Source organism: Battus philenor, unplaced genomic scaffold (assembly GCF_028537555.1).
Source record: "Battus philenor isolate CCGP_79_NKW_IND1 unplaced genomic scaffold, ilBatPhil1.0.hap1 SCAF_27, whole genome shotgun sequence".
Taxonomy (NCBI): domain Eukaryota; kingdom Metazoa; phylum Arthropoda; class Insecta; order Lepidoptera; family Papilionidae; genus Battus; species Battus philenor.
The window spans coordinates 10,429,245-10,455,087 of NW_027181690.1; the positions used below are offsets into that span (position 1 = coordinate 10,429,245).

A 25,843-nucleotide genomic window follows, 5' to 3' on the forward strand; every position below is an offset into this window, starting at 1 on the left:
ATATAGTGATGTGGCTATGTCGATTAAATATAGCTTCAAAATAAGCGATTACTTACTACTATATAGTGATTTTGTCGAGAAAAGTCGATATTTTCTTAAATTACTATCCGTTGATATAATATCATATATCACTATATCGATAATGTACTGTTGTACATCACTATACAATACTGATTATAGTAATATGACTATTACATTTAAAAATAACTTCAAATTTATCGAACCATGATAATGTCATTTTATCGAAAAGAAAAGGAAATTCTTATACATCGCTATCTATGGATATCGTGTATTGTAATATCGCTATATTAATAAAATACAGAGTACATCACTACAGTATCTATATTAGTGATGTGACTATGTCGAATAAATTGGCTTCTATAACTTATTGAATCACATATAGTATGGTTATAGTATGCGTTGATAAAAAAAATCATATTTTTACATCATTGTCTATCGAGATAATATTGTAACATCACTATATTGATATATAGCTGTACAGTACCCATATAGTTATGTGACTATATTTTTAAAAATTGTTTCAAAATTATTGAATTGCATATATCATAATGTAATCTTATCGAGAAATAATCGATGTTTTGTTACATCACTATCCATCGAATACATCAATTTATTGTGAGATCGCTTTATTGCTGATATACAGTGTATATCACTATAGTACGGATATTGTGATGTGACGATATCGATTAAATTGACTTTGAATTTATCGAATCACATATGGAATTTGTTGAGAAAAAATCGATATTTTTTTACATCGCTATTTACGGATATGATAATGAAATTCAATTGCAAGTGTGTAATTTATTACAAAATAATTGATATTTGATAATTATACTGCTTTGATATATTTTATCTTTATCGTAAAAGATTGATTTTTGTAACATTTCAATATCGATAAAACAGATACATCAATAGTATAATCATGTATATATTTCAATATTACTGATCAATACAGCAATGTATTGTAAATATCGATAAAAATCAACGTATTGTGACATCGATATCTGTACCAAATATCGATATTGTAATTTTGAGAAATTTGATGTTTTTTTAATTACTATCTATATTCTCTTCTTATCTTACCAAGCATTTTGTACTAATGAATATCTATTAATATTGATTTTATTTTTTATTTACTACATAATGATATCAAAATTCATATGCTTACATACAAATACAAAATAGTTAAAAAGTTAAAATCAAAATGTATTGTAACGTATCTATACATCAAAATACTGAAGTACTATACTAGTCTAAATACAAAAAAAGATATATCGATGTTACATAACATCGATTAAAAATCGATACAGAATCGATGAGTAGATTAGATGATATACTGATATATAGTTCACTAATAAACAGGAAATATTAGTTACAAAATTATTAAATTCATAGTAACTGCAATATCGATATAAAATCGATGTTACGTGACATCCATATATCGATATTTAATATTGATGTAAATCCGTGGACAAGTAATAATGATTGCTAGTAAAATTGTATTTATATAATTGATCTCTTATAGCAATAATTCAATTTCTTATACTAATGGTCTTTTTCGAAAATTTACTGTTCGTTTGTTAACGTAGGAAGAATGTATTGCAAATGGCCGCCGACATTTGCTCTCACAAGGTGACGTATGGAATGTATTTACATGTATTTAATGTTATATTTTATTTATACTATTATTATTAATTGAATATATATTTAAACGAATGTTAAATATCTTTAAATATATGCCGGAGGTTATTTTTATTTTATCTGTGTTAATTTTTTCGGTTTGTGTAGGGCTACCAAAAAAGATGTAGTGGAATAAATTTTCGTCAATTTTTTTTTTATTTAGATATTATAAAGTCGCCTTCGAAGACAAATTTACAAAACAAATTTCAATTTTCGAAAGATTACTTGTGAACAAGGTATAGATTTTTGTCTTACATGCTCACAGATCAAAATTTTTGATTTATAGGTAAAAAAGTTTTAAAAGGGTCAATGTATAGTTTATTTGACAGTACAAGACTTATATCTCCAATCTCCCTGTATAAAGTGAACACTCTTAATTTTTTTTTATTGCAATATGACAAAGCAATAATTTCTGGCAGAACAAAGTCTATGCGTACAGATAGTAAATAATAATAAATTTTAATATATTAATACTTAATTATGAAATCTGAGTTTCTTACTAAATTATCATTACGTTTTTATTATTTCTGTAACCATTGATTTTTATTAAGAGCGTACCATACATTAATTCACAGCAAAAGAGCAATACATACAACCCTTTGCAGCTTTTTCACCTACTATATGTGAAATATAAACTAATATTTAAAAAATTGCAATATATTACCCTAAATTTAATTGAAGTTGATATAGTCAATTCAATAAAATAATTGAAGTATTAAAATCACAACTGTATTTATTACATTATATTGTTAGGGTATAAACGGGACATTCCAGCGCAATTAAAAATCATGGTATCCCTGGTTTACTAAATGAAACTTGAACAGGAAGTACCCAATGGTAACAAATCTAATTTGAAGTTATTTTTATCTAAAGTTATTATCGCTTATTATGGAGACGACTTTTAATAAGTTGCTTGATAATTTAATAAAAAAAATGTTTTTTAAAGCACCTAAGTTCACGGAAGTAGCCGATATATATATAAGCCGTCGTACTCCCATACTCGCATCGCGAAATTCAGTGGATACAAAATTCCGTGATAAATAAACACTTGAACTTTATGTAAATATGCATGCAAAATGTTCCAATGTATTATTTGTATTATATTAAATGAAATGTCTTAAACAATTCGCTGTTTAGAGAAGATATCTTTTGTTTGTATAATCAATGTATAATTTGTAATTAATTGTTTTTTTTTAATTTACAATAATTATAATGATTTCATTGTACTGTATGAATCATTAACGTTGGATTTTTGTAAATATTTTGACATATTTTGATTGAAGTTCTGTAAAAGTAATACCGCACTTTGAGAAGGTCGTGTTTGAATTTAAATAATTTATGTATGTATATATTTACGTAAGTGGGTCGTTTTCTTATGTTACTCAATATGCGTTTAGCATTGACATTTGAAAGTGCCTGCGACGAGCTAAACTTATATATATATATATATATATATATATATATATATGTTATTTTGAGTCATAATTTAGTACGCCATATTGTAGTAGTCCAATATTGTCAATGCTTTTATCAAGAATCACTTTGGGGTCAGATTATTATGACCTCTAATCCAATGGATTAAGGTCTAAGCTGGACAAGGGCCAATTTTCATTTTTTCAATTAACAAAATAATGTAATTTTGGTGCCATAATGCTACAAAAATACTATATATGTAAATATTTTGTTATATCACTTGATCGAGGTCAACCTAAGCCTTAAATCTTGTAGTTTCATGAAACACGACACTTTCAAAGCTGATGTAATATTTTAATGGAGAGAAAGAATAATCTTTTTAATTTTTACTGTACATTCCAATGATATTTCAAATTAGTATCGCCTATAAGACGATATATTTACTATTCTATCATTTCTTCTATTTATTATCTATGGACCAATGTATAACGCCATCTATTGTAATTTTAGTAACTAATTTCATATAACTTCGGTTTTTTTTCTTCTCATTGTATTCTTGATTATATCCATGAATAATTATTATTATCAATACTACACGTATTTTAGTTCATAAGACTATGAAACTTAATTACGTATTATGTAATATTATTCCTTTGACAAAATGTACAAAAAAAATATTTTGTAGTCTTGGTTTGTTATGTTTAAGCTATATGTCGATCAGAAATTCATTTACAATACCCGGCGATAGATATTGCACATCGACCTTTAGAAAGAGGCAATCGGCTAATTTCGGATTCGTAGAGCACTATCTCTGTCCCACACTACCTATGTAACGTTTTGACAGTCGTATTTCGTCCGATGTGCAATATTTAATGCCGGGTACTGTATATGAAGTGCAATGTGATGATTCAACGACAATTTTCGATATCGATCAAAGGTTTTGGTTTTGATATTATTTGGAATGAATAAATGTGATGTTTTATATTAATTTATAAATACAAATGTGGTATGATGGTCAATTTACCAATGTATATTGTTAATGTTTGACTGGAATTGGAAATTTGATTTATTTACTATATCTTTTATTTACCGATGATTCGTAAGACCAATTTGAACGCCATCTAGCGGCAATTTATTAAACTAAAGCAGTAAAAGTATGTAATTGTTCAGAACGCAGGTAATGTTCAAGTAGAGCGGCTGTTATATGAGTTTAGTGCTATCGCATGGGACATACGGTTGTGTTGAAAAATATATGTGGTTCGAAATACAATAGACTTTTAATTCTACCCACTAAAATAATCTGATTATTTTTCAATCTTCTTTATTGCTTAGGTTTCCTAGCCCCTTATATTCAATGCTATATCCTGAAGGTCTTAGAGACCATAGCTTTCTTTCTTTATTTAGGACATTCATCATGGTTTAGGTCTACTGTCGTTTGGAGAGCACTTGAAGGTAAGAGTGGGATTAAATGAAACACTTATTCGAGAGAGACGAGAGAAACAAGAGTAATGAAGAAACAAAAATAACCATCTCGCTTACAACAAAAGTAATTGACGCTGTTTACGTCTGTTCAATAAAGCGTATGTATGAACTCGTCATTTTAACCAGAAAATGCCCACCGCTGGACTACATCCCACATAGATTTCCAATAAGACTAGTTAGATGCTGTTAGTATCTATCGTCTTCTGATGAACTTAGCAAAGTTGTCTGTCCACCAAAACTGAGCTTGCTGGAACCTGGTCTCCAGAATCTTAAAGTCCTGCCTCAGGTCTCTTAAAGTGGATTACTTGGAGATTTTAGAAGAGCTATAACATTTTTTAATTAAAGAAATGTTTATATTTCGAATGAATGTAGTGTTTTTATACTAAAAACAAGGCAGTGTCTGATTGAAAGTGATACGTAAGTTCTTTGGTTTTGTAATACAAAATTACGGAACACATTTGAGCTTGAGATGATACATTTTATTATTCTAGTAATTTCATACTACATTCGAAATTCCCTGATCAGTTAATACTGGAATAAAATCAACTTGATAGTAATAAAGTGGTAAGAATGCGTTTACATGCATTTTTTCTAGCTTTTATATTGATTTTGTTAAACGTATGAATACTTCCCAGAAAACTAAAGATTGTCATACTAATCCCTTTCTCCAACACTTGTCTTTTTCGAAGTGGGAATGATAGAAAAATTGAATGTTCTCTTGGAAGATTTTATTTTTAATGGCTTCGCTCTCCCGTATTATATTTATAGGACAGAGCATTACAATCTAATTATAATATATAACATCCTTAATTAATATATACACATCAATACCTCGCTTTACGTCGTTTCTTTTGCGTTTTTTTCGAAGTTGCGTCGCTGCTTAATTATTACTAATTTTCACTGTGCGTCGTTAGATTTTCGAGGTTGCGTTGTTTTGGGTTCAAGTCTTAAATTTTTTTTGAGTTTCTTTTTTTCTAAAAGATGTCAAAACTTTTGTTTCTTATTGCGCCATGCCATCAAAACTCGGGGATTCCCTTTCTAACTAAAAATCGACGCAATTTGAATAGTTTTATTTTCACTTTGTTTTGCTAATTTTAAAAGTTCAGTTTCAATTACGTAGTGTGTTGTGATTTTTTTAAAAGAGAATAATAAATTTATATAATTTTTTTCGTGTTGTTTCTGATCACAAAAAAGGTAAATATTTTTCCAATTTATTTATTGTCAGAGTTATATTATTTGTGTTTTTTAAGTGTTTATTTGGCGTTTCAATTTGCGTTTTGTTTTTTTTGGAACGTAACCACGACGCAAAATGAGGTATTGGTGTATTTACTTTCACAATTAAACAATTTTTGTATATTTACATAGGTTTCTGTTTTGTTTATTTTAGCTTTATTTTATTTCACATTAGTGTTCATTCGGTAGACTATGTCAGGTCACTCCATGAAAAGGATGTTAAAGTGATAAAAAACCTTGGTGGATTCTCAATTCAATATTCCCGAAGAAGCTCTTGGACCTTGCTACCTAAAATGACCTACAAAATTTGTAAATGCCAGCTGAAACTTCAATCAATAAAAAACCAACAAAACATATTAAAACATTTATTTCAAAATAACACTTTGATGTACATACATTTAACTTCGTATCTTTTAATTATTTACAATGATGAAGTCAATATATTAAAAATTTAACCTAAATTGTAGACCTGTTTATAAATTTTTAAAACACGCTGTATATAAACATTGCACACTCCTTTGAAACGCCCGACGATTTATCTAAATATTCACATACATATTTCTATTAAACATATTTCATTATGTACATTATAATTTTTACAATTTGTATGTATGGACTAAATATTGTCTTTTACATTGCATATAACATACATATATGTTTAATGATGGAAACTAAAAATCGAAAATAAAATTTTACAAATTACTATTATGAGACAATGATTTTTACGATATACAGGGTGTTAGTAAAAGTTCGTTGTTTCAGCTCATAGACGCCAGCCATATATAGACTTTTTAAAGATATTTATGGAAGGATGTACTTTAATCGTGTGCCTGTATTCCTCCAGGCTCACGCTGTCCGATTGCGTGGTGTGCTGTTAACACAATAATTTCTTTACCTACCCACATTTATTAACCTAACTTCCACTGCTGCCCAAATGGCGTTGATAGATTCAGATAGATAGACCTAGCTTATACCTCATTTAAGGTAGTGCAGGTAGAAGATTCCTTGAGGAGTCGATTCAACCAAAAGACGCCCATAGAAGGCATAGATCTACCTCAAAGATATTTAAGGAGGGATGTACCATAATCGCCACACTTGGCAGGCGATTTGGCGATCGCAGTGTGGTATTATGGTACGCAGAGAACTCTGCTGCTCATCATTTGGAAACTTATTTGTGAGCAGAGGCAATCATATATAATTAATGTACAAAGTGTGAAATTATATCAGATTGTATTCCGGGAATCGAAATTGTGATATACGATCTCAGCCCTTACCGCTGGACTAATTGCTTTTAATGCGATGTAAAACCTCATTTTCTGTCAATGTATTTTTATACCCTATCCAAAAATCAATGGTTTGTGCGTATCCAAATTTTTATTCTCATAAAAAAACTTATTTCGTAGTAAATAATAAATTATTGATATATAATAGTCGAGCATGTAAAATTATCTATTTTAGACAAAAAAGTACCAAGGGATTTTCTTTTTTTTTATAAATTATAAATGAGGAGATTTTGTGACGTTTTTCACTAGTATTGTACCAGATTAATATTTTTTTACTATGACTATATATAAATATTAGGGGGACCATAAAGTAATATCGTTTCTACCTACATATAAAAAACCGATTGATTTGTTACCGCTCCGGCATTGATTTGTATATTAGATGGCAAAAGGTTGATAAAGAAGGTGAATATATTGCTGATTAGAAATAAAAACTTGTTACAAATGTAGTCGTGTGAATTTAACATAAGAAAGCGACATTACTTTCCGGTCTCTCTAATTTTAATTAAATTTGTTTTGTTTGATACTTCCATAAGCTGGTCACACAAGAACAGATTTGAGTATGCCTTACTTATATGTATAATATATATATAATACAAGACACTATATGTACGGTGGTTTTATATAAAATGTAATAAACCTATTTACATATACTATTGTGTTCAAAAAGTAAGAAACATTTGTTATTTAAAACATCCGACCATAAGGAAGGAAGGCATTTTTTTTCTATATTGGTAAGACTGTCGTTGGAATATCTTTTGGTTCAGGCCAAATCATTTTGCAGAATGTTTTTTGTCTCAAAACACACAATTGGTAGATATCTGCATTGGTTTTTCTCGACTTTTTTGCCAAAAAATCGACTCATATCGTTCTGCGACCACCGTATTTGCCTGATTTAGCTCAATGCGACTTTTGTCTATTCAGCAAACTGAAAAGGCCAATGCTGGGATGCCATTTTGACACGATTGAGGAGATAAAAACCGATTCAAAAGTCATGAAAGCAATACTGGATAAAGCTTGGGCAAAAGTGTATCAGACGGTGATCACTTTTAAGGGGATGAAATGAATTTGAAACAAAAAATAAATTACATTTTATAAAGAAATTGAACTTACTTTTTGATCACAGTATTATATACGTGGTAGACGTGTTATTTTGACATTTGGATAACCCCAAAAGAGGTTTCACAACTCTGGCATATATAAACTACACAGTAACTTTGGTTTCAATAGTCTTTGATTGCTTATTGTAACAGAAACGTGATGCGTGCCTAGTAGAGAAATACAAGAAATAATTATTAAAAACACAATTTTCTTAAACCATATAAGCATATATGAAACGGTTTAAATATATTTCGTGTTTTAAAAAAAATTTCACCGAGCATTGCACCCGGCAGTTGATTTGGCACATCGAATTACAACTATAGATGTACTCAATCTCTCAGAGAGATGTGCGATTAAACTAAGGCTCTATAAAACTGTATAGCCTTTTACATTAGTCTTACTCAGTTTTACACTATTTTAAAAAATATATAATTATTATAATATAATTTCGCTGAGTTTCTTCCTCGTGTGTTAGATATTTATCATCCTAACAGAGGGCAGACTCAACTTGACGTCAACAAGAAATGTAATCGATATGTAAAAAAAAATTCTGCTCAATGTGCCAAATCAAATGCCGTATACTAAATGTAGGTGCCACTAAAAAAAACTGGCTAGTTTAAAAATAACCATCACATCAGCCGGAAGACGGCCACTGCAAGGCATAGGCTTCCCGTTGCCTCCATGATTAGTCCACGCAGTGGGATCCTTTTATTCATTTCACTCCAGAATCTTAAGTACCCAGCATTCTGTGCGCTTTGTAGATTGCCCACTGTCATTTCGAAACACTAATCAAGGCTAATTAAGCAACTGTAAGCTCGACAATTAAGTCCAAAGTTAAAGACCACGTTTTTTTGGTTATAAACAATCGTATTTACATATTTTGGGATACTGAACAGGACGCTTCTCAGTGTTCATATTTCGAACATAAAAACTAAAAAATAGTTCGAATGTTACACATATAAAATGAATTTTCCATACAGAGATTACATTTGCTTGATATATGAACAATTACTTTATATAAAACATTATAGATAAATTATATAAATAAAAAAATTTAAATTCAAACATACGTATACAGATAATATAAAAATATGGCGTTTGACAGTTCATTTCCCGCCAAAACGTGTACTATTTTTTTTAAAAATCATGCACATAATTATAATAATAAAGAAAAAAATATCTACATGGTCATTTTATGCCTCCCCAAAAACTAGAGGGGGATATACAATAGTCCCCATTCTTGGCATTATAGTATACTCAGTAAACTTGTTTTTAAGCTGTGGCAATCCTATATAATTAATGCACAAACTGTTAATTATAGATTATATCACGAGAATCGAAAGATAAATAAAATAAATTAACTATTAGTTAAATTTTAAAAGAAGTAGAAATATATAAAAATAAATCGTTCAAAATTCGAATCACTTTGGTCGCATCGATAACGCCATATTTAATTTGTGCGCAGTTTAACTGAAAAACATTTACTTTGTACGTAATAAAATTAAATGGAAGCCTTTCGTTATTTTTACTAAAAAAAAATTCTGGACGGAAGACTGTATACACAAATCAGATTTACCATGTATAATATATGTTTAAAATTTAACAAAATGGTAACATTTCCTTCTTTATAACTCAATTTATTTAGAACACTGTATTATCCGAATAGAGTTAAATCAAGAAAATGAAAGTTACCAATTCCATTGGTTATTGAACTGGTAAGGATGTGTTTATATCGTCTTAAAATATCAAAAAATATCAAACCGAGTCATCATAATAATATTATTAATTTTTTTAGACAGTGAAATTCATCACATTTTCACATTCACATCTCAATTTTTCTGGTAGTGATATTGATCCGTTTTGATTTTTGACACACATAATTTTTTTATAATGGAATTAACGCGTTTTGAGACTTGACATGGCACACATTTTAATTTTTTGATAGTGGAATTCTGCCTTTAAATTCTTGAAGTAGACATATGTAGTTAATTTTTTTTCATATTGAAATTATCGCGTTTTGATACTTGATACACATAACCCAATTTTACTGATAGTGAAAATGACGCGTTTTTATACTTGACATACAAAATTTATTTTTTTGATAGTGATATAGTCTTGTTTTGATACTCGTCACGATTCTAATTTAATTTTTTTTGACAGAGGAATTGACGCATTTTGGTATTTGCCATACATATAATTTAATTTTTTTGACAAAGGAATTAACACATCTTGATACTTGACCATTACATAATAACCACGATTGTGTTGAATGTCCTAAAGATATTCTATTTGATATATACAGGTACCGATGTATTCAGGTCTGACGTGTTCTCAGGATTCCAGGTGGTCGCAGTCGTGACGTCATTGAGGTGTCACGGGAACCTGATGACGGTGGTTCCGAAGGCTTCGTCGCTGCAGGCGTGTGCTAACGCTGCCTCGAAGTCTTGCGGATGGTACACCTGGAATTTATTCATATACAATATATATATATATATATATATATATATATATATATATATATATGACGACATAAAAATGATATATGAATATAGATTTATATATACATATTTACTCTACTAACCCATTTGGAAGGTAGATATACGTCGAAAAGAAGCGGCAAGTATTTTGACACTTGCAGTTATAAAAAGCTGACAACAATTTAATTTTTTTTATAAGGCGGTCCACCTAGTGGGTGATTACCCACGCGTCTCCTGACACGTGATCACCACTCCAGAATCTTTTGGCTATTGCCACTTCCAACGAGTGATTCTTCGAGCTACATCCAACTTTTGTCCTTCTCCTAATTTCACTACATATTCGCATCTCTCTTTCACTCTCGCAGCGAAACTCTATGCATGGCTATAAAGTCACACAAGTTATATTTACCTTATCAAGGGTGGGGGTTAGGTAACCGGAGTCCACCAGCGCCGCGAGCTGTTCAAGACCAGGAGTGAGCTGGTGGGGCCGCTCCAGCCAGTCCGTATGCGTACCACCTCCCAATGACAGCTGAAACATCTCGATCACCTCAAATTACTCAACCCAGGCTTGCCATCATCATTTCAGCGACGTCTATTACTGAATATGTGCCGCCTCCATATATTTTCAACGACAAGAGATGGAGACGTCCTATTACTTCAGTGATTGTCAAAATGATCTACATCGACCCCTAAGGGTCTATGAAAACCTGCAAAGGGATCTACGTCAGCGAAAAAAAATTTGGGGGTCCACGATAGTGGATCTCAACACATACACTGATAGTACCTATTTACTTACATCATACTATCTTATAATATCAAAACATTTACATTATTTATAAAAGTACCTATGAGATTTAAGATTAACCCTAACAAAATTGACGCCAAATGTTGATAATTTATTATTAAAGCATCAGGTTCATCCTTCTCACTAAAAATATTGACTTATTGGCTTATGTTATTTTATTTATAGTTTATTTTATGTTTATTTAGTGTTACGTATATTTTACATAACAGATACAAAATTTTATTTTGAGTAGTTTTAATTTAAATTCAATTAATAAATGTATAAATTAACATGTGTTTTTACTTTAAGTTTTTAACACTAAACTTCATTACAGTTAGAAATTTACAGGAAATCAATATCAGGTAAGTAGGGGGTCTACCCAATACGGAAAAACATGGCAAGGGGTCTACGACACAAAAAAGTTTGGGGAACTCTGTATTAATTCTTCTTTTCAGCCGAAAAATATTTAAATAAATATTTATAGTCTTCATTATTGGAAGGCATCTCGTTCGACTACATCTCGCATTTCACTTCTTTTTATTTCTTTACTCCTTTTATTCTTAACATCATTCATTCGGTCTTCTGACATACTCATTCATTTTTATTCTCCTTTTCATCGCCTTTCATTCTTCACCTCACTCCTCAAATTTTTTTTACCACAATTTATTTATTGCCTAAACCATTTTACTGAATAAATTTGTAAATACCAATCGGTGTCACATTTAATTTTATTTATTATAATGTTTTTTTCCTATTTTTTTCGTAGTTTTCCTATTATTTTTTTTTTGTAAATTACTACATTTCGCTTATCCGACGTTATATCTTTATTTTTAAGTTTAATTTTTATCAATACCCATATTACTTTGCGACGATCTAAATCATTATACACACACTAAATCATCACACCTTTAGTAACGCTAAGATCGCACCCTACATTACGCGAGCGTTTATTCCCTGCGCCGGCGCATCGGCCAACTTCGGCTATCTTCGGCCGCCGCCCGCCATTGTTAGATGCACATAGCTGCCGCGATTTTTGCCAACTCATTTGCAACGTAATAAGCCTTGCATTATATTCTTTCGCTTTACCATAATATCGTATTTTATTTATTAGTTTCTGTCTCTTCCTATCTGTACTGTGCTCAATTCTAAATTAAACCGTTTAAAGGTGAACTTTATTATTTGTTCTTTCTCATCCAACTATTAAACTTATTAGTTAACGAACAAACAGACATTATCTATAACTTTATATAAATATATACTTACCCTTAGAACTCTGTAGGTGTAGAAAGAAGCGCAGAATAGGATCCAAAGTGGGGTGGGCAGACGGTCAGTGAGAAGAGCGCGGGGACGGAGGTCAATGAACGCGCGCTTAGGTGCTGTCGCTCTAAAAAAACATTTCACGATATTCAAATCTATATATAACTAGCTGTTCCCGCAAACATTGTTTTGCAAAAAAATAGGGTTTTAATTAACAAAAAAAATAAGGGTTGATCGTAGAGGGGTGAAAATTTAAGGTTGTATGTATTTTTGTATGCTGTATCATAATGAAATAAAAACAAAAAAAATTGTCTAAAAAATAAAAAAATTATTTAGGGGTGGACCACCCTTATCACTTAGGGGTATGAAAAATAGATAGTAGCCGATTCTCAGATCTACTAAATACGCATATAAAATTTGGTAAAAGTCGGTCGAGCCGTTTCAGAGGAGTTCAAGTTCGAACACCGTGACACGAGAATTTTATATATTAGATTTATTTTATTAGAACAATTGTCGGAAGACGTTGGGTCGGAATCCTAAATGCTTGAAATGACAGCCCAAGAGGAAACCCACTGCGGATAGGTAGGTATGCGGGTTCATATGCAACGATCAGGGTCAAGACTCCAACATGTATCATCGCATAAAAACCCTCTTTACGACTACGACTTTTTATCATTTACGTTTGAAGAACTTCTTTTTTTAATGTAATTCAATTTAATTTAATTTAAGTGAGGTTAGAGAGAGAGAGAGAGAGAGTATTCTATTACGTTTCTTATGTATATATTCACATATATCTATATATTTAATATTATTTCACAAAATGGTTACATTTTTATAAATAAATTTATTTATAACACTGTACCGTTTCACTGGTAAGGATATGTTTACATCGTTTTAAAATATCAAAAAATATCAACCTGAGATTCATTAAAATAATATCAATAATTTTTTGAAAGTAGAATTGACGCGTTTTGATGCTTGACACACATAACTTAATTTTTCTGTAAGTAGAATTGACGCGTTTTGATAATCGATACACATAACCCAATTTGTGTGATAGTGAAATTGACGCGTTTTGATACTTGGCACACAAATAATTGAATTGTTTTGATAGTGCAATGTCGCGTTTTTATATTTGACGTACAAAATTATATATTTTTTTGTTAGTTATCGCATTTTGGTATTTGATACACCTACACACACACACACACGTGTATATACATACATATATATAAATATGTTTGTATGTATTTGTGTAGGTCAATGTAAAAAAAGTAGGAAAATGAAAAAAAATAATTAAAGAATTCACATAGTTTGGTGAGATACCCCATTTATATCAAGTAGAGAAGAACCTATCTTCATCTAGTCATACTCAAATGGTCAGTATAAAATAAATTCGTATACCATATTACAGTAGTAATATACTGTGAACAAAAAACTGATTATATATACATACTTGAGCATAGCGGCTATGCAGGTGGGCGGGGCGTGTGGAGTGCCCGCCCCTTCGCAGCAGAACATCGCGTCCCACAGTCCGCAGCGGACTGCTGCTTGCTCGATACCACTCCACGAACCACCAGCGATGTCGTTGACTTCACCACCGTCCACGAACTCCATTGCACCTGGAAACATCTTACAATCACATACAAGCCAAAAGTCTAGTAACATTTTCGCTGTTCATGGAACAGCCTCACTTGAAAAAAGATGTAATGGCTGTAAAGATTTTTGCTTAATGCTATAAATGCTTCGATCGAAATTATTGAGTACATACAATGAAATTTAAACCATAATATAAATATATAAACAAACATAATATAAATATATAAACCATAGTCTTTGATACCTGTTTAGTAATATTTTTATTTTTATTTGTTTTTTCATTGTATGACTATAAATCATTATATGTTCTCAGTGAGATAGTTATAAGGTAACAACTGTAACTAATTTTATATTTCTAAGCTTCTAAGTTTGTACTTTCTTACTGCCTTTTGTTACTGTCTATCTCCAATAAAGTAAATAAATAAGATTTATTTAATAATATATGTTTAATTTTATATGTACAACTAAGAAAAGGAAAGTCTAATGTATTTTGTGGAACTTTATAATATATGCGTACAGACTCATAGACGGTTTTTCATATTTTTAAACACGCAACGTCACGAGTATATTTTTATATGTAGTATATATAAGGTTTCAAATTATGTTTTTAAAAGTATATTTCGAGACAGAAGTCTATAAATGAACACACACACGCACACGCACGCGCGCACACACACACACACACACACACACAGAGAGAGAGAGAGAGAGACAGACACACACACACAGACACACACACATATATATATAGTGATATGACCGGCCCTTGCACATTTTTTTATCTATGAAGCAATGGTGTATGTATTTTCTAAGGTTTACAATAAAGAGTAAAAAGAAAACAAATATAAGTTACCAAACTCATGGAGAAGACTGTGGTGGTAGCGTGGTGCTACAGTGGCCACGCGCGCCCCCTTGCGGCTGAGAAGCTGCAGCAGTACCAGACCCTCACCGCACGTAGCGCCGGAGATGGCCACCCTGGAACCAAACATATCTCGTCATCTCACATACAAGTATTCATACTAGAACTTGTCCAGGAAAATATATCTACAGGGTGATTACTAATAGATGTAAAAGCTCTAAATAAGTTAAATCAAACAGTTACAGAATGAATAACTTAATGTTGATATAGTAAAAAAAAACATTTTCAAAACTCGGTGTTACTACATATTAAAATTAATTATTGTTTACATCTGTTCCTGCAGACCTTCCTGTACATCTAGAAGTTATTGTACAGTTTAATTCTAATTGAAAAAAGTAACATATATGATAATGATCATATACACATACTTTATACAGGTTGATTGAAAATATGTGTAAAAGGTTTTTGCTGACAAATGACTATACATTCACCTTGTAAAGCTTTTATACGTGTAATCAATCAGCCTGTATACTTCTGTATATTATCTATTAATATTACGATTCAAAAATTAATTCTCCATCTCTCTCTCTCTCTGTATCTCTGTATTATAAAGGGTTTTTGTAACATCTTCTATTTCCTTTTGAACTAACCACCAGCACCATCTAGGAGACGATACCGTATATATCTATATGGAAATCTTTAAAAAAGGGGGGTGATAAAAGAGAAAGAATATACATAGCACTTACCGTTTCCCCTTCCACTCCTCCAGTCCGTACGGTGCCTGGTCCAAAGCTGCAAGCGCCAGTGAACCTCCCCATGGAAGCGAAGCCGCCGTATCAGCCGCAAGACCACGTGGTCGCTTGCTTACTCTTGTACTGTAAAACAAAATAAAAACAAATATTACACACAGACACACACACACACATATATTCATAAATATATATATATATATATATACAACGTGTGTACAAAAAGTATCGCGAATTTTGAATTTTCGCGTGTTACGTATATTCGAATTTCGATTTTTTTGTGGCGTTATGTTGGTACATATGTCTCTCACTTATGCTGACAAGTTCGGCCATTTTGAATTTACAATTAATCGTTGACAGCTGCTTTGCTTGCACGTGTTTTGGTTCGTCTTCGATTTTTACCTATTCAAAAAAATGGAACAAAGAACCTGTATCAACTCCTATATATATATAGTGATGGCATCGAAATTTCACGTTGTCAGCTACATATCGCATGAAGATATACTTTTAGTATTTACATACGACAAGCAAAATCTAACCTTATGTATTATGTAGAAATAAGGTCAATATTTTTAAACTTTTGGAGCTTTAAACGAATCAAAAAGCGTCCGAGCCATATTCCGTTTGCTAAACTCTCTTTAGTTGATATAAAAACGTTCGAGAAGTTTCACACAGGAATAAAAAAGTTATGAATGTTTCCACTCACCTCCTCACTGTGAGAAGTTCGCTAGCGGCCCCACCACTCCACTCGCTGACGCATCCCCACACCTCATCCCCCAGTTCCAAGGAAACACCAGCACCAGCATCGAGAACTACACCTGTAAATTTCATTAGAAATTCAGCGTATACCACATTATTAAATTCCAATTAGATAGCATATCTTTCATTCGCACTTTGATAAACAGGTGAAAGAGAATATCGTTCTAAAAGGCGACAATTGAAAAATGAAAATGCGTTTACATGTGGCCAATTTTTTATCTTTTACCTTTACATTAATAAAATAATTTCTATAAATCAATTCAAAGCAAGCAATGAACGCTTTCGTTTCGTTCAAACGAGAATTAAATGTAAACACATCTTTATCTTCGATAAGACAAGCCTTTTATTTACAATGTCTGATGAAAATGTTTAAAATATTGATTATATACATATATATTATATTCGGTTGACAGTGTAAATGCATTATTTGGCTCATCGGAGATAAAGATGCGTTTATAAACACATATATTTTAATACCTAAATATACCTACTGGCGATTTATATTTAACGTATAATAGAAACGTATATTAAACCATTATTAGTCGATTAGTACTAAAGAGTGAATCACATATATATATGTTTTTCATAGACTGCAGGTAGTATGTGGGTCGCTTGTAAATACGTCTGAAAGTATTATCCCGAGTAAAGGCTTTCGATAAACCGTTAAAGGTTTCGATTCCCAGAATACAACCTTATAATTCACACTAGAAGATAGGCTACTGCCTCGCTTCCTTTGCGAATCATCCATCATACTACCATCGCCAAATCGACTGCTAAGCGTGGCGATTATGGTACCCCCCCCCCTCCATAGATAATTTGCGGAGCCCTTTACCTTGTAGGATGCTATTAATGGATTGAAACGACGTATTAGCTCACTTTTTATATCTACAGAACTCTGATGATTACATTTCTTTTTGAATGTGTTCTTTCAATTTATGGCGATTTATTTGAATATTGAATATCGCTCTAGGCATCGTCTTGCAGCATGAAGCACCCGCATACGTATGTGTTAAGTTAGAGTGAATAGGAAACACCTGGAAAGGCAGGGGAGCTGGCATATCCTTCATGCATTTGATGACTGAGGATGAAAGGTTCTTGAGCAGCGAACACGAATCCATAGAACATATATCCACGCGGCTTGAGTACGCTCCACCACGACACAGAAAGACCGGTCATCATTGCTATCTTAGGGGGAGGGTTATGAACATCTATCGGATGATATGATGATGACGACCAGGATCTGGTAGACGTGGCATGGGTGGACTCTCCACTATGTGTACTGATGACTCAGGAAGTCACTGGATACGGGCAACGTAAGAACGGTTATAGCGGCCACCTTTGGGGGATGGAATGGGAGGGGGGGATGGTTATTTTCTTTTTTGTGTGATCACCTGCAAAACCTCGTCCAACAGACAGCTGGGAGCGTGTAAGAAGTCCACGTAATGCAGCTGCTCGACCTCGCAGCACGCTGCGATCTGCTGCGCACACACTGAACGCCTGCACGCGTACCAACACTTCTCCTGGACCGGCACCTGTAACACACAACCCTTGTCACATATATACGCAGGATTATTAGTTCTAATTAATTATTCTATCAAATCAGATTTAAATTCTTCATAATAAAATATCTATTAATAATTGAGAGACGACATGACAAGAGTAATACAGGATGTTTGGTTACAGGTGTAAGAGTTGTGATAGGGTGAATATATAGTTTTTTGTCTATCCAAATCATCTGCCAGAAATTATTGGTCTGTCGCATTCCTATAGTTTTTTTTTTCATAGTGATCATTATACAGGATGATTGAGAGCTTTATGCTGACATATGCACTATGCACTTAACTCTTTGAAGCCTTTACATCCATAACCCATCACCCTGTACATTAATTACACAAATAAGTACAGGGTGCGAGCGATAGTGAGGGCTATGATCAGGATTTCTCTATGAGATCGTATCAAAACAGAGTATATCTCTGGTAGAAGAAAACACGACATAGAACAGCGGATAGGCCAGTATAAAAAGGGAGTGAGTAGACCACAGATTGCGCAGAACAGATGTCCAAAAGAGCCTTAAGATTATAGAGATCAGGGCAGGTAAGTGCACACAACCTGTGGGCTTTTCGGACGGATAAACAAGTTTATAATGTTCTTCAAAATATGCTATATGTAAGCCGCTTTCATTCAGTCATGTTAGATATATTTACAGTAATACCCCGCTTTACGCGACCCCGTTATACGCGGTTTCACTATAACGCCAATTGCAAATTTCGCGCTCAAATGCCTCGAATTACGCGAAAGAGTGCGTATAAATATAATGAGTCATCAACTTCTCTATGGTGTCTTGACCATCTGTCAAACAATTAAAAACAGTGTTGGGTGTAATGAACGTATTTTACAAGAACGTAAACAAAACGTTACCCAAAAGACAATAGATGTATTTTTCTGTAAAAAAATAAGAGTATGTGTTGCATAAAGTGTTCCTAGAATTAAGGCGATTGATTAAAATGATTTGTATTTTTTTTGTAATAATTTTTGACTATGTTTAAGCATAAACCTCGTTATAGGCGAATTTCAGTTAACGCGATTTTTTTGGAACGTATTCCTCGCGTAAAGCGGGGTATTACTGTATATATATATATATATATATATATAATAAGACCTTTGCACTGGGTACAATATCTAGAAGTGTGTATACTACCAGTTGACGCTACAAACCTGGTGTAACTGCGTCGTCCACCAAGAGCACAGCGCGGTCCGGCTGGGCGATGAGGGCACGAGCGTGCGGTCCGCTGAGCGTACGCCCCGACGCCCGAAGCCCTAGCAGCAAACCAGCGCTTCCACCCAGCACTGCTCCGAAAGCGAACAGTGCCACACTTCTACGCCACACTTGAAAAGAACACACATACGAAAGATTCATACGTGACCTGATCTTAGAAGATCCTAAAACAAATCCATACGTGTCTACGTATCATTTATAATTGTTTTTAATAGATTAGAAAAGGGCCAATATTTGACGACTTCCGCACATGCAGTGGTAGTCGTGTAACAAATGCACCGCCCGTCAGCCCGCTGATAAATGCGTATGCAGCAAACAATGCGAATTACACAATTGACACCGTTAATTCACTCAACACGTGTTTCACCCCTCCACGGGGCATCTTCAGGAGTTATGTTACACCGATTAGTGCCAAACGCAGAGACTCTGTGTTTGGTACGACTACCACTGCATGTGCGGAAGTGGCTAAATATTGGTCCTTTTCTTACTTAGGATGGACTTCCGCAAGGTGACGCCCGATTCCATTAAATATTTTTCGACTACCTTTCAAAATTTTCAGTATACGTCGGTTTTATTTCAAGGTGGTCCATATAGTGGGAGACTGTTACTTTCTGTATTATCATTTAAATAATCTTTTACACTATAACCTCATTCTTTTTCTATAGCGCTACCATATCTCCTGCATCGCGCCGCGCTTTACTCCGTCAGCCTACCTTCATCGCCTCCCCCACCTCACCGATTTATCCTAAGGCACGGTACAGCGGTTTCGGTAGCACTATAAATTCGTGATATTCAATATATTTTAATTCGATCGATTTTTTTATCAACCTTTAGGTCATTTCATGGATTCTTTTAAGTTTCAATATGAAAGATAGAAGGAACTTACTTCTGTCTTTGAACAGTGCGACCAACTCCTCGTATAACAGAACTGGTGACAACGGCGGTGTGCCATCTTTGATTCGTTGCACTGCGTCCCTCGTCCAAGCAGAAACCCTCTCACGACTTTCTATAAATAGTTCGTTTCGCCAAAGCTCTGTGAAGACTTCTCGAATCTGGAATAAAAGATATAGACACTCTATTACTTAGGTAACATACGTGGGTATCTTTAGGGGTGATAAAGGCCCTGTGCCTGGCTACACTCGATTTTCCGTGACTTGCGGTCGCCCCGCGTACACCGAACGTTTCACGTCACACATCACAGTTTGAGTTACAGTGACGACCAATCAAATATCATAGACAAAATAAACCGCTAGGAACAAAATACGAATTCTACGAACGTGCCAGTCGGGGCTGACGGCTCGTAACAAAAATGTGCAAATTGTGTAAAGACAATTAAGTATAAAAGCTCCTTTCACTGCAGCTGGCAATGGAGAGAGCTATGATCAGGATTTTTCTATGAGATCGTATTAAAACTAAGGATATTTTTGGTTGAAGGAAACACGACACAGACCAGCGGATAGGCCAGTATAAAAGGGGAGTGAGTAGACCACCAGAGTGCGCAGAACAGATGTCCAATAGAAGGTTAAGATTATAGAGATCAGGACAGGCAAGTGCACACTGCCTGTGGGCTTTTCAGACGGACAAACAACTTCATAATGTTCTTCAAAATATGCAAAATATGAACAAAGTACGAATTCTGCGAACGAGCCAGTCGGGGCTGACGGTGCGTATCAAAAATGTGCAAATTGTGTATTAAAGACAATTAAGTATAAGAGCCCCTTTCACTGTAGCTTACAAAAGGTGAGTTGAAACAAAATATGAACCAAAATATAGGCTCGACCTTCAAATGACTTTGTTTCTTTACCTCAACTCTCTACCCGGCGTCGAACAGTCTAGAAATTACATGCTAGCGGTATTTAAGGAGTGGTATCGAGGAAGGGGAGGGGGTGTTACTCTGACCTATCGGTGTGACAATGAAGCGATATTAAAAGTAGAGTTCGTGGCGTGAACTTTGAGGGTATTCCGGGAGTTCCAGTATAGTATTAGCGTAGTTTAAAAAATTATACGCGAGGAATCATGATACGTTCGTGGCTATTTGTTATCTCGGTGCCGTGAATAAAAACATCTTTTGAGTACAGATAGAATTTTGAAATCTGAAATGATTATAGTGATTTATGTACGTAGTTTTTTTTCAGCCGATCGACGCTCACTGCAATACACAGACCTCCCCCAAATCCCCCCATGCCCGCATCCAGCTACTTTCCGCGACCTTATGTCTTCGGTCCATCTAGTGGGCGGTCTGCCCACGCCCCGTCTACCGGCACGTAGTCGACACTGGAGAACCTATCGGCTCCAACAACCATAGGTAACTCGAGAGATGTGCTCTTCCGTCTGCCACTTCAGACAAAAAATTCTCCGAGCTACATCGGTAACATTAGTGCTTCTACGGATATATGCCCTGGGTGACCTTGCGCATTCTTATGAGACTCATCGTAAATACATTATAATATTATAACCAATGGCCAGCGGTTGCAAGAGCGATGTGCTCCACCCACTGCCATTTCAGACGTAGTTATTTATTTAAGTAACGCTTACGAACTAAATAGAACTTGACAATTTTTTTTTATGGCCCCCGTTATTGGGGACCTCTTGTTCCCCTATCTTATGTGGGACAGGGACTTTAAATTTTTTTATAAATTTATTCGCACACTTCTATTTATTTTCATTCTCTTCTTGCATATTTCTTATTTTCCTACAGTTTATCCAGTCTTTCATTTCCATTCTGTTATCCTTACATCCATCCTCAGCCACTTTTATTTATTACCCATTTTTATTTTACAAATTAATTAATACTTTTACTATTTTTATTATTTTGGTGCTTTCTTTACGTACTTTCTTGCAATATCCGAATCATCTTTATCGTTTTATTTTTATTTATGGCATTTTTTATTACCTTTTGGCTCTTGACACTTGGCACTTGGAACTTGACTAATTAGATAGATAAGCTCAAGGTCATATAGCAATAGTGCTAAACAAGGAGCTTCCCAGCGCAGAAATGAGGAAATCTACATAAAAACCGTCAACGACTTAGTTCAAAGAAACACTCGTCTGAAATGGCAGTAGGCGGGTTAGGTCACCAGTTTCACAATATTCAGCTGAAAGAACCTAAAATGAACTATCTAATATAAATATTTGTAATATAGATATTGAATCTTATTATATTTTAATACAAATCACATTACCTTGGGAGACTGAAATGGAGATAGCGATGCATATGATACAAGCCAACAATAAATGTAGCAAAATAACTACGAGATGGTACCCAAGGGAAAGTAAAAGGAAGAGAGGTAGACCACAAAAATGGTGGAAGGAAGACATTAAGCAAGAAGCAAGGGTGACCTGGAACGGAGTGAGTAAAACAGGATTGTATGGATGTGGTACAAAGCCTTTGTTTATCAAACAGATCTACAAAATAATAATAAACTAGATTTAAAATTTTCTTTTGAAGGATCAGAATATGGTGCTTTATTTTATTTACTTTATTGTTATTTTTATATAACATTAGCTTAAACAGAAGACTTAGTGATATATCTTTTGATTTAATGTTAACATAAAAATCTAAATTAACTTTGTATAGCAATTTTTAGTAATTACACCAGGCAATTATTTAGGAATATAACCTGGTATATACCAAAAATTTGAATAGCTGCTATTGACTTGGAACGCTGATCTGCTGCGAAGAGCAGCTTGGAAACTCAACAATTGCTTTTAAAATTTAACAATATATTTTTCAAGTATACATTATAATATCAATCATGTAAAAGGGTCAACAAACCAAGTTTCATACATCTTGATTCATTTAAAAACTCTTAAAAGCTCTAATTAGATATATTTATTAATATTACTATCAATTTTAGATTTAAAACTAAGAAAGAAGATCTTCCTTAGATCTTAGATATCTTGTAGAACTTTATTATATATGTGTGCACACGCATCAATGAAGAATTTAACTTTTTGAAAAATTAATTTAGGTGTTACAAGTTTATTTTTATTTCTTGTATTTATCATGTCTCTGTCACTATTTTTAATGTTGTACAATATATATTTATATATAGAATTTATTTATTAAATTAATTATGTAACTATCCAAACAGGATTATTTACAACTTTTTTTTACAATCATTACTTATATATTTACATAATGAAAAGATTGCCAGAATATAATGGATATGAAAACATTATTAACTATAATGCTATTGTTTATTTACAAAATATTTATTTTTATAACAGGCAACACTGTAACCATAAGTAATTGTTTATATAATTCTGTAAATCAGAACATAAAACTAATTTATTACAAAATTACAAAATTTTTTTTATAAGAAAATGTATTTCATAGCATGTTCGTTAAACATATTACAATATATATTAAATAATTTAAAAACAAAATTAAGCTTGTTATTTTCTGGATTTTTCAATGCAAGTGTTTTCTATAATAAATCAACTTTTATAATTTCAACTTTAATGAAATTTCTGTATGATCAGTAACAACCAGCTCAGAAAGCTGATACATGGAGAATTATTATATCAATCCTGCCAATGACGCAACAAACCATATAAGCAAAGGTTATATGAAGCATAACAAATAAATAAATTGAATTCTATTTTTAAATTTATGAATCATAGATTTCTCTATATTCAAAATATCCCTCCTTATTCAAATAGGCATATACACACACTTTTAGGTCATCAATTATATTAACATTGTAAGTACTAAGCTAGCGCCTTTCTGTTCTGCTAGAAGCCAGCCAGAAACTGAACAGTTCATTTTTTAAAAGAAACTTAACAATGTTTGATCAAGTTACTAAGCGAGTTTCACAAATTTTCAACTAAAAATTCTTGAATGTTATAATAAGATTTATCCAATAATATATATTTAATTAAAGTTTAACACTAAGAAAAGGAAGATCTAAGATATCTTGAGGAACTTTATTATATATATGTACGCTAGGAGATTTTAATAATTTATTAACTACATGTAAACAAAATTAAGGTGTTACCAGTTTATATTAATTTCTTGTATTTATCTTGTGTGTCACTATTTTTCAAAAATTTTTTGAATTATGGCATGGAAATAATATGTTATCAAAAGTTCATTAGAATACCAATTTTTTCAACCAGATTCATAAGGATTTGGTAACTTTTAACATTAATTTTGCAAACACAAACTATTACTGATGCATAAAGTATATCTAATGCACTTTTCAAGGCATATGAGAATTGGCTTGATGACTACAACATTTATTTATTCAAGGTCCTTATATTGAAAGCCAGCCAAATGTTAAAAAATATAATTAATACCTTTCGGATCAGCTCAGATGTTTGTGAAGCAACATCATGGACTCTGTTCTTTCCTCCATCTGCCACTGCCTTTGCTGCCGTCTACAAGGGGACATTATAATTATAATCTATATATTTATAAACCAAACTTATCAAAAAGGATGTAAAATTTCAATGTAGAGCTATAGGATAAATAAACATGCATATATTATACAGTATAACTTGACCTCGTTTGATTGTTAACGAAAATATATTTCAAACAATGTTACATAAGTGTAATGTTTATTTTCACTATAAACTAACACAAGGATATAAAATATATAATAAAACGTAAATTTAAATAGTTATGTAGACCTAAATATTGATTGAAAACTTAGATATATGTTTTTTTTGTTATGGGTTACCTCGTAAAAAATGATAATAAATACAATGTTTAGACAAGGATTATACTCACGTGTATGGCGTCGAATTTTTCCGCAGCTCTTAGTTTGAATTCGTCCATATCTACCGCGCGTTAGACGGGTATGCCTTGTCTCCAAATGTACACTAACTCATACCAAAAACCTTAACCTTTGAACAGTACCCGGCCAAAAATTTTCGCTCTTAAAATAGATCATAATAGTAAATGTTCGCATGTTTTATGGAAGGTAACAACCATATTATTTACAAATTTAATCTTCAAAGATTGGGTTTGTTGTTAATGATTATTATAAATGTATTTTTTGTTATTTAATATCAACAGATTTAACTAACATAACCCTTTTAATACAAATATTTGTATAAAAAAATGACAGTGACAGGTGAAGTCAGCTGCTTGTGACTTTGTGTTCAAAACTACGATGTTTTAGATTTAGTTAAACTAAAATCTTTAATGAACATTTTATTGCTTTCCCGTTCATTTTATGTAATTAAATATTATTTATTAATTGAAAAAGATGTGTGTTTTATATTTGCAAGGGTATATCTGTAATTTTCGTTAGGCTTTTCCAGATATATAGTCTAATAAGATTTCTGACATACACTATATGAAAAGTTTTCTTAAGCGACCTAAAACAATACTTTCCTGATCCTAAGGTATATGACTAAGGTC

The 25,843-nt window shown here is 32.7% G+C and overlaps 1 protein-coding gene across 1 annotated transcript; it reads right to left on the bottom strand.

Moving 5' to 3' along the window:
- Positions 1 to 9,870: 9,870 nt before the first annotated feature.
- On the bottom strand, positions 9,871 to 25,454 carry LOC137925489 (reticulon-4-interacting protein 1, mitochondrial-like). The gene is made up of 12 exons (XM_068768937.1): positions 25,208 to 25,454; positions 24,775 to 24,855; positions 20,360 to 20,525; positions 19,413 to 19,583; positions 18,089 to 18,229; positions 16,645 to 16,756; positions 15,936 to 16,064; positions 15,184 to 15,305; positions 14,188 to 14,353; positions 12,738 to 12,858; positions 11,100 to 11,219; positions 9,871 to 10,672 (listed from the first exon to the last, which is right to left on the bottom strand). The coding sequence occupies exons 1-12, from the start codon at positions 25,253 to 25,255 to the stop codon at positions 10,586 to 10,588; spliced, it is 1,464 nt and encodes a 487-aa protein (XP_068625038.1). The 5' UTR covers positions 25,256 to 25,454; the 3' UTR covers positions 9,871 to 10,585.
- Positions 25,455 to 25,843: the final 389 nt, after the last annotated feature.